General features: G+C 46.2%; 1 protein-coding gene across 2 annotated transcripts in view; it reads left to right on the top strand.

Moving 5' to 3' along the window:
• The window catches only part of myo18b (myosin XVIIIB), a 93,584-nt gene that overhangs the window by 22,393 nt on the left and 61,191 nt on the right, over window positions 1–10,000 (top strand). For both annotated transcript variants that reach the window (XM_028601104.1, XM_028601105.1), the window contains exons 12-15: window positions 1,361–1,505; window positions 5,074–5,244; window positions 5,349–5,439; window positions 7,902–8,094. In XM_028601104.1, the coding sequence (XP_028456905.1) occupies window positions 1,361–1,505; window positions 5,074–5,244; window positions 5,349–5,439; window positions 7,902–8,094 (600 nt within the window). The remainder of the gene's footprint in view (window positions 1–1,360; window positions 1,506–5,073; window positions 5,245–5,348; window positions 5,440–7,901; window positions 8,095–10,000) is intronic.

The following is a 10,000-nucleotide window of genomic DNA, read 5'->3' as shown; positions in this document are numbered from 1 at the left end:
GGAGATAGATGTATGATAGAAGTATATTAGGAATAAGTGATCATACAATGTGATCTCATTTAATAGGAGATAGATGTATGATAGAAGTATATTAGGAATAAGTGATCATACAATGTGATCTCACTTAATAGGAGATAGATGTATGATAGAAGTATATTAGGAATAAGTGACCATACAATGTGATCTCATTTAATAGGAGATAGATGTATGATAGAAGTAAGGGGCTTTATCACAGGAAAGGCATTAAGGTGAGACACGTGATGAGTGGCAGATGTGTGAGAGGTGGAAGCAAACATTTGCATTGGAGATTCACGCTCGTAAATGGTCAAATTGGCCATAACTTTGCTGTGTTTTTGATTTGTGCCCGTGTGAGGTTGAAGCAGTGGGGGAATAAAACACAAATGAGCCAAGAGAGGATGGTTGAAGAGGTGACATCATGCCGTGAAGAGAGACTCAGGCTGTGATGGGAGATGAAATGTGACTCAGCTGTTCTTCCACTTTATTAAGAAGCTGATTTCAGAGACCAACTGTCTGTCTGTTTTCTTCTGTCTGTCTGTCTGCCTGCCTGCCACCTGCCTGCCTGTCTGTCTTCTGCCTGCCTGTCTGTCTTCTGCCTGCGTGTCTGTCTTCTCCCTGTCTGTCTGCCTTTCTGTCTGTCTTCTGTCTGTCTGCCTGCCTGCCTGCCTGCCTGTCTGTCTGTCTGTCTGTCTGTCTGTCTGCCTGCCTTCTGCCTGTCTGTCTGCCTGTCTGTCTGTCTTCTGCCTGTCTGTCTTCTGCCTGCCTGCCTGCCTGTCTGTCTGTCTTATGTCTGCCTGCCTGCCTGCCTGTCTGTCTTCTGCCTGCCTGTCTGTCTTCTGCCTGCGTGTCTGTCTTCTCCCTGTCTGTCTGCCTTTCTGTCTGTCTTCTGCCTGTCTGTCTGCCTGCCTGTCTGTCTGTCTGTCTGTCTGTCTGCCTGTCTGTCTGCCTGTCTGTCTGTCTTCTGCCTGTCTGTCTGTCTGTCTGCCTGTCTGTCTTCTGCCTGCCTGCCTGCCTGCCTGTCTGTCTGTCTTATGTCTGCCTGTCTGCCTGCCTGCCTGTCTGTCTGTCTGTTTTTGTCTGTCTGTCTGTTTTTTTTCCCTGCCTGTCTGCCTGTCTGTCTGTCCATCCGTCTGTCTGTCTGTCTGCCTGCCTCCCTGCCTGTCTGTCTGCCTGTCTGCCTGCCACCTTCCTGTCTGCCTGCCTCCCTGCCTGTCTGTCTGTCTGCCTGTCTGCCACCTGCCTGTCTGTCTGCCTGCATGCCTGTCTGCCTGCCCGCCCGCCTGCGTGCCTGTCTCTCTGCCTGTCTCTCTGCCTGTCTGTCTGCCTGTCTGTCTGATGTTAGGTTGAGGAGAAACAGCGTGCGTCTGTCGCCTTCACCAAGCTTCTGGCTGCCATGGAGACGCTCAGCTTCTCGGTGGGCGAGCAGAAGGCGATCTGGCACGTTCTGGCCGGCATTTACCATCTGGGAGCCGCCGGGGCCTGTAAAGGTAACACTGACTCATCACCGGCACGCACTCACTCTCATGATGCATTCAAGTGCTCCTCGGGCAGTCCCATTTCCCGAGCTGGGAAGTTAATAATGACATGAGAACATATACAGTACAGGCCAAAAGTTTGGACACACCTTCTCATTCAATGCGTTTCCTTTTTATTTTCATGACTATTTACATTGTAGATTCTCACTGAAGGCATCAAAACTATGAATGAACACATATGGAATTATGTACTTAACAAAAAAGTGTGAAATAACTGAAAACATGTCTTATATTTTAGATTCTTCAAAGTAGCCACCCTTTGCTTTTTTTGATAACTCTGCAAACCCTTGGTGTTCTCTCAATGAGCTTCATGAGGTAGTCACCTGAAATGGTTTTACCTTCACAGGTGTGCTTTGTCAGGGTTCATTAGTGGAAGTTTTTCCCTTATTAATAAAAAAGCAAAGGGTGGCTACTTTGAAGAATCTAAAATATAAGACATGTTTTCAGTTATTTCACACTTTTTTGTTAAGTACATAATTCCATATGTGTTCATTCATAGTTTTGATGCCTTCAGTGAGAATCTACAATGTAAATAGTCATGAAAATAAAAAGGAAACGCATTGAATGAGAAGGTGTGTCCAAACTTTTGGCCTGTACTGTATCTTACTAAAAAGGTTTTAGAATTGTTATTTTGTGCAGAAATGTGCAAAGTTGTCTGAGGAATGTGCAAAAGTTCACAGTATCCAGAGATGCAATGTACACAAATATAGTCCCAAGAGTTTGTCAATTAGCATGTGATGATATCACATAAAACAACGTATTAAACCACCGGTTCACAACCTTTTTGACTTGTGATTGCGTATGGGGGCCTTTTATCGTCTTTGTGATGTCTCTGAGCTGTCATCAGTTCCACCAAAGAGACATTTCCCCTCTAAACTTCTCACATTGTTTCATTTAAATAATTGTTTGAGGCTCAAAGAGATCAAAAAGAGTATCCAACATTTCACAAAAAAATGGATTATTTGAGAAAAAGTCCAAAAACTGAAGACAGATTTGTGCAATAAAATGTATTTTTCTCTCTCCGTTAATCATCTCACGATCTTTCAGATTTTTCTGGTGACCCTTTGGAGGGGCCTGACCTCTCTAGCTGTATATAAAGTAGTTATAATAGCTGTTGTAGCTCCTATATTGATGCAAGTATAGTGTTATTAATACCAGGGCTGCACCGTACATTGTTATCGTTATCACAATATCAACTGGCGCAATACACCCATCGGCTGCATGCATCGTGAAAGACAATCAGTCAAAAACTGCACTTTAAAATGTAACTGTCATTCTTGTTAGTGGCGCTTTTTATATTCAGTTAAATGTTCAATTTGTTCAATGAAAGAATGTTGGAAATTATTTTTTTACGCTTCGCTGAATGTTGAAAAATGTTGAAAAAAGCGCCAAAAATGTTGATAAAAGCTCCACATTTTTTGAAAACAGGTGAAAAACGTGCGAAAAATGTTGAAAATAGCGCCAAAAAAGGTGAAAAAAGCACCAAAATGTTGAAAAAATTGCAGAAAAAGGTGAAAAAAACGGCAATAACGTTGGAAAAAGCGGCAAAAAAGGTGAAAAAAGCGCCATTTAAAAAAAAACAACACCCAAAAAGGTGAAAAAAGTGCCAACATTTTTTTAAATAGTGCCAAAAAAGGTGAAAAAAGCACCAAAATGTTGAAAAAAGTGCCAAAAAAGGTGAAAATAGCGCCAATAACGTTGGAAACAGGGGCAAAAACATGAAAAGAAGCGTCAAAAAAGCGTCTAACAAAACGGTGCGAAAAATTGGTGGGCCAAAACGTATTGTGAACCTGAATGAATTTGCGGGCTGGATCAAAATCTGCGAGGGGCCAGATTTGGCCCACGGGCCTCGAGTTTGACGCATGTGGTATATAGTGTCTCAGATCTGTGCACCTTACAACCCCCTTTATTTTGCACTACTTATTTTATTCCATGTTGTTATACTTACTTTACATGTTGGCACTGGGAAAGGAGTTGCTTTTAATCTCATTGTACATGTGTATAGTGACAATAAAAAGGCATTCTATTTTATACTGTTATCGTGATACTCAACAATGTAATCGCATATTTTGCTGATATTGATCAGCCCTTGTTAATACTTAAAGGGATACTCCACCGTTTGTTATAAATCGGTCGTTTCACGGTCTACCCTGGCTGTAGATAGGTGGGCCAACGCATTTTTTTGTAATTAGGTTGTTTTTTTGTCTTTTGTTTGCTCACTTTTACTCACAACATGCTAACCGGCAACATAGCATTCCATTCACTACGCTAAGCTAACTAGCGGCGGCACTGACCGTGTTGCCCGGACTAAAACAATGCATGCACAAAAAATGCATTGGCCCACCTATGTACAGCTAGGGGAGACCCCACCTATCTAAAGCTAGAGGAGATCCCACCTATGTACAGCTAGGGGAGACCCCACCTATCTACAGCTAGAGGAGACCCCACCTATCTACAGCTAGAGGAGACCCCACCTATCTACAGCTAGGGGAGACCCCACCTATCTACAGCTAGGGGAGACCCCACCTACCTACAGCTAGAGGAGACCCCTCCTATCTACAGCTAGAGGAGACCCCACCTATCTACAGCTAGAGGAAACCCCACCTATCTACAGCTAGAGGAGACCCCACCTATCTACAGCTAGAGGGGACCCCACCTATCTACAACCAGGGGAGACCCCACCTATCTACAGCTAGAGGAGACCCCACCTATCTACAGCTAGGGGAGACCCCACCTATCTACAACCAGGGGAGACCCCACCTATCTACAGCTAGAGGAGACCCCACCTATCTACAGCTAGAGGAAACCCCACCTATCTACAGCTAGGAGAGACCCCATCTATCTACAGCTAGGAGAGACCCCACCTATCTACAGCTAGGGGAGACCCCACCTATCTACAACCAGGGGAGACCCCACCTATCTACAGCTAGAGGAGATCCCACCTATCTACAGCTAGAGGAAACCCCACCTATCTACAGCTAGGAGAGACCCCACCTATCTACAGCTAGAGGAAACCCCACCTATCTACAGCTAGAGGAGACCCCACCTATCTACAGCTAGAGGGGACCCCACCTATCTACAACCAGGGGAGACCCCACCTATCTACAGCTAGAGGAGACCCCACCTATCTACAGCTAGGGGAGACCCCACCTATCTACAACCAGGGGAGACCCCACCTATCTACAGCTAGAGGAGACCCCACCTATCTACAGCTAGGGGAGACCCCACCTATCTACAACCAGGGGAGACCCCACCTATCTACAGCTAGAGGAGACCCCACCTATCTACAGCTAGGGGAGACCCCACCTATCTACAGCTAGAGGAGACCCCACCTATCTACAGCTAGAGGAGCCCGTGATAAGCCCTATTTCAACAAACGGTGGCGTATGCCTTTATGTAGGGTGTTGGACGCAGCACTTTTACTTGTACTTCTGAGTACTTGTACTTCTGAGTACTTGTACTTCTGAGTACTTGTGTCCCTCAGTAAACAGCGGTATGTGGTCTCTGTCCCCGGGTCCAGTGGGCAGGAGGCAGTTTGTGAACTTCGAGAGCTCTCAGGTGGCCAGCAGTGTCCTGGGCTGTGAGGGAGACGATCTGCACACGGCCGTCTTCAAACATCACCTCCGACAGCTGCTGCAGAGAGCCACCGGGGGCAGCAGAGAGAGGGGCCCTGCTGCTGAGGCAGAGGAGGGTGAGATATACACACACACACACACACACACACACACACACACACACACACACACACACACACAGACACACACACACACAGCTCATGTGTTTGGTGGTGTTCAGGTCCCAGGCTGACAGCTGCTCAGTGTGTGGAGGGGATGGCTGCTGGACTCTACGAAGAACTCTTCACCTCCATCGTCTCTCTGATCAACAGGTATGGATGCACCTCACGCTATGGTCACGCTACGGTCACGCTACGGTCACGCTATGGTCACGCTACGGTCACGCTAAGGTCACGCTATGGTCACGCTACGGTCACGCTACGGTCACGCTACGGTCACGCTATGGTCACGCTATGGTCACGCTAAGGTCACGCTATGGTCATGCTATGGTCACGCTACAGTCATGCTATGGTCACGCTATGGTCACGCTACTGTCATGCTATGGTCACGCTATGGTCACGCTATGGTCACGCTACGGTCATGCTATGGTCACGCTATGGTCACGCTACGGTCACGCTACGGTCCCGCTATGGTCACGCTACGGTCACGCTACGGTCACGCCACGGTCCCTATGGTCACGGTCACGCTATGGTCACGCTATGGTCACGCTACTGTCATGCTATGGTCACGCTATGGTCACGCTATGGTCACGCTATGGTCACGCTACGGTCATGCTATGGTCACGCTATGGTCACGCTACGGTCACGCTATGGTCACGCTACGGTCACGCTACGGTTACGCTACGGTCATGCTATGGTCACGCTATGGTCACGCTATGGTCACGCTACGGTCATGCTACGGTCACGCTATGGTCACGCTACGGTCACGCTATGGTCACGCTATGGTCACGCTACAGTCACGCTATGGTCACGCTCATGGTCACGCCACAGTCACGCTATGGTCACGCTATGGTCGCTATGGTCACGCCACAGTCATGCTATGGTCACGCTACGGTCATGCTATGGTCACGCTATGGTCACGCTATGGTCACGCTACGGTCATGCTATGGTCACGCTATGGTCACGCTATGGTCACGCTACGGTCACGCTATGGTCACGCTACGGTCACGCTACGGTCATGCTTTGGTCACGCTACGGTCACGCTACGGTCACGCTATGGTCACGCTATGGTTACGCTACGGTCACACCTCAGCACCTCACGCTACGGTCACGCTACGGTCACGCTACGGTCACGCTACGTCACGCTACGTCACGCTATGGTCACGCTACAGTCATGCTATGGTCATGCTACGGTCACACTACGGTCACGCTACGGTCACGCTATGGTCACGCTACGGTCACGCTATGGTCACGCTATGGTAACGCTACGGTCACGCTACGGTCACGCTACGGTCACGCTACGGTCACGCTATGGTCACGCTACGGTCACGCTACGTCACGCTACGGTCACGCTACGGTCACGCTACGGTCATGCTTTGGTCACACTACGGTCACGCTATTGTCACGCTATGGTCACGCTTTGGTCACACTACGGTCACGCTATGGTCACGCTAAGGTCACACTACGGTCACGCTAAGGTCACACTACGGTCACGCTAAGGTCATGCTACGGTCACGCTATGGTCACGCTACAGTCATGCTATGGTCACGCTATGGTCACGCTACAGTCATGCTATGGTCACGCTATGGTCATGCTATGGTCACGCTATGGTCACGCTACGGTCACGCTATGGTCCCGCTATGGTCACGCTATGGTCACGCTACGGTCACACTATGGTCACGCTACGGTCACGCTACGGTCATGCTTTGGTCACGCTATGGTCACGCTACAGTCACGCTACGGTCACGCTACGGTCACACCTCAGCACCTCGCGCTACGGTCACGCTACAGTCACGCTACGTCACGCTATGGTCACGCTACAATCCCGCTATGGTCATCCTACAGTCACGCTACAGTCACGCTACGGTCACGCTACGGTCACGCTATGGTCACGCTATGGTCACGCTATGGTCACGCTACGGTCACGCTACGGTCACGCTACGGTCACGCTACGGTCACACTACGGTCACGCTTTGGTCACACTACGGTCACGCTATGGTCACGCTACGGTCACACTACGGTCACGCTATGGTCACGCTACGGTCACACTACGGTCACGCTATGGTCACGCTACGGTCACGCTATGGTCAAAAGCTTGAGAACCACTGGTCTACCGGGTGAGTTAGCTAGCCCCAAACATTGTTCATGTCTTGAAAAAGTTTTTTTTTTAAACAATTCCAAATTGACAACACTGTTGGTGATGGCACAGTGGATATGACACATGCCTTTGGGAGGTCTGGGTTCAATTCCCACTGCGATACATCAACCAATGTGTCCCTGAGCAAGGCACTTAACCCCTAGTTGCTCCAGAGGTGTGCAACCTGTCACATATACAGTACAGGCCAAATGTTTGGACACACCTTCTCATTCAATGTGTTTCTTTATTTTCATGACTATTTACATTGTAGATTCTCACTGAAGGCATCAAAACTATGAATGAACACATATGGAATTATGTACTTAACAAAAAAGTGTGAAATAACTGAAAACATGTCTTATATTTTAGATTCCTCAAAGTAGCCACCCTTTGCTTTTTTTGATAACTCTGCAAACCCTTGGTGTTCTCTCAATGAGCTTCATGAGGTAGTCACCTGAAATGGTTTTGTGTTGTCCAGGGCTCTGAGCGGCCAGCAGCTGACGTTAGCCTCGGTGATGGTGGTGGACACGCCGGGCCTCAGGAACCCGAGACACTCGGCAGAGGAGCGAGCGGCCAGCTGGCCCGAACTCTGTCACAACTACCTGCAGGAGAGGCTGCTGGAGCACTACCACACACACACCTTCACACACACACTGGACAGATACACACAGGTAACCAGGTAACCAGGAGTCCACATGCACAGACGGATAAGGGGTGGGAATCACAGGGTACCTCGTGATACGATGCAATGCATGGCTCACAATGCCGATAATATCAAGACATATATATATACAGTACAGGCCAAAAGTTTAGACACACCTTCTCATTCAATGCGTTTCCTTTTTATTTTCATGACTATTTACATTGTAGATTCTCACTGAAGGCATCAAAACTATGAATGAACACATATGGAATTATGTCCTTAACAAAAAGTGTGAAATAACTGAAAACATGTCTTATATTTTAGATTCTTCAAAGTAGCCACCCTTTGCTTTTTTATTAATAGTATTTTATAAAAGTTTTTATTAATAAAAACTTCCACTAATTAACCCTGACAAAGCACACCTGTGAAGGTAAAACCATTTCAGGTGACTACCTCATGAAGCTCATTGAGAGAACACCAAGGGTTTGCAGAGTTATCAAAAAAAGCAAAGGGTGGCTACTTTGAAGAATCTAAAATATAAGACATGTTTTCAGTTATTTCACACTTTTTTGTTAAGTACATAATTCCATATGTGTTCATTCATAGTTTTGATGCCTTCAGTGAGAATCTACAATGTAAATAGTCATGAAAATAAAAAGGAAACGCATTGAATGAGAAGGTGTGTCCAAACTTTTTGCCTGTACTATATATATATATATATATATATATATATATATATATATATATATATATATATATTGCTGGACAGTCATATAATGATACATCACGATATCGGTCTAACTATGAACATGACCATGGACTTTTCTGGGTCTAAAATAAAAACTTTTTGGTTGTCTTTTTCAGCATTTTTGTCACCTTTTTCAATGTTTTTGTCGATTATTTTTCAACGTTGTTTCATTTATTTTTTTCATCTGTTATTTTGGCATCTGTTATTTTTCTCAAATTTGCTGACTGCCATCCGGCTGAAAAACCTCTTCTTCTTCGGATAGTTAACTAACTTCCAGGAGCCATGAAGTAGCCACGCTGGGAGCAGAGAAAGCCTCATTCCATTCATAAAAATAAAATTATCCATACTTGGCCCCAGCGTATCTGTCGGTACACGATCCGTTCTGCCTGCACAATCTGTTCTGCACAGGCGCAAGATATTACTGTTTACGACCTGCACGATCTGTTCCACACTAGCCTATGGCTAGCCTCCAACAGGAAGCTAACGTTAGTTTAGCTAACAGCTAGATCAGCTAACCGCTAGCTGACAGCTTTCAGTCTAAAATGACGTTAAGTCAAACTTAATGGGAAAAGCAGACTACAGCTAAATTAAGACTTTAAAGCAGGGGTCACCAACCTTTTTGAAACTGAGAGCTACTTCATGGGTATTGAGTCATACGAAGGGCTACCAGTTTTATACGCTCTTCTGAAATGACAAATGTGCTCAGTTTGCCTTTAGTTATATATGATTATTAATGATTATTGACACTCATCTATGTGAAGACACTGATCATGTTAATGATTTCTCACAATAATTATCAACAATGACTTAACAAGAAGGGAAACTGATAATATCAATATGCAATTTTCATTTTTAGAACAGGCCTGAGGGCTACTCATGTGGTCCTTGGGGGCTACCTGGTGCCCGCGGGCCTCGTGTTGGTGACCCCTGCTTTAAAGTAATAACAATAAAGACAAGTATTGAATGATTGGATTTTAAATGAGCACAAGTAAAGTAGAACTGACGTAACAGCTGTTATATATGTTAACGTTTTATTTTGAGGGTCTTTTAAAGTTATTACATGCTGTCTCAGCTAGCAGTTAGCCGAATTAGCTGTTAGCTAAACTAACGTTAGCTTGGCTGTCGTCCGGAAGTGTGGAACAGATCGTGCAGTGTCGTAAATCCTCGTACAACAGCGCATGCGCGA

Source organism: Perca flavescens, chromosome 16, assembly GCF_004354835.1.
Source record: "Perca flavescens isolate YP-PL-M2 chromosome 16, PFLA_1.0, whole genome shotgun sequence".
Classification (NCBI taxonomy): Eukaryota; Metazoa; Chordata; class Actinopteri; order Perciformes; family Percidae; genus Perca; species Perca flavescens.
Note: the sequence above shows the minus strand (reverse complement) of the source record. Positions and strands in the feature narration are given on the sequence as shown.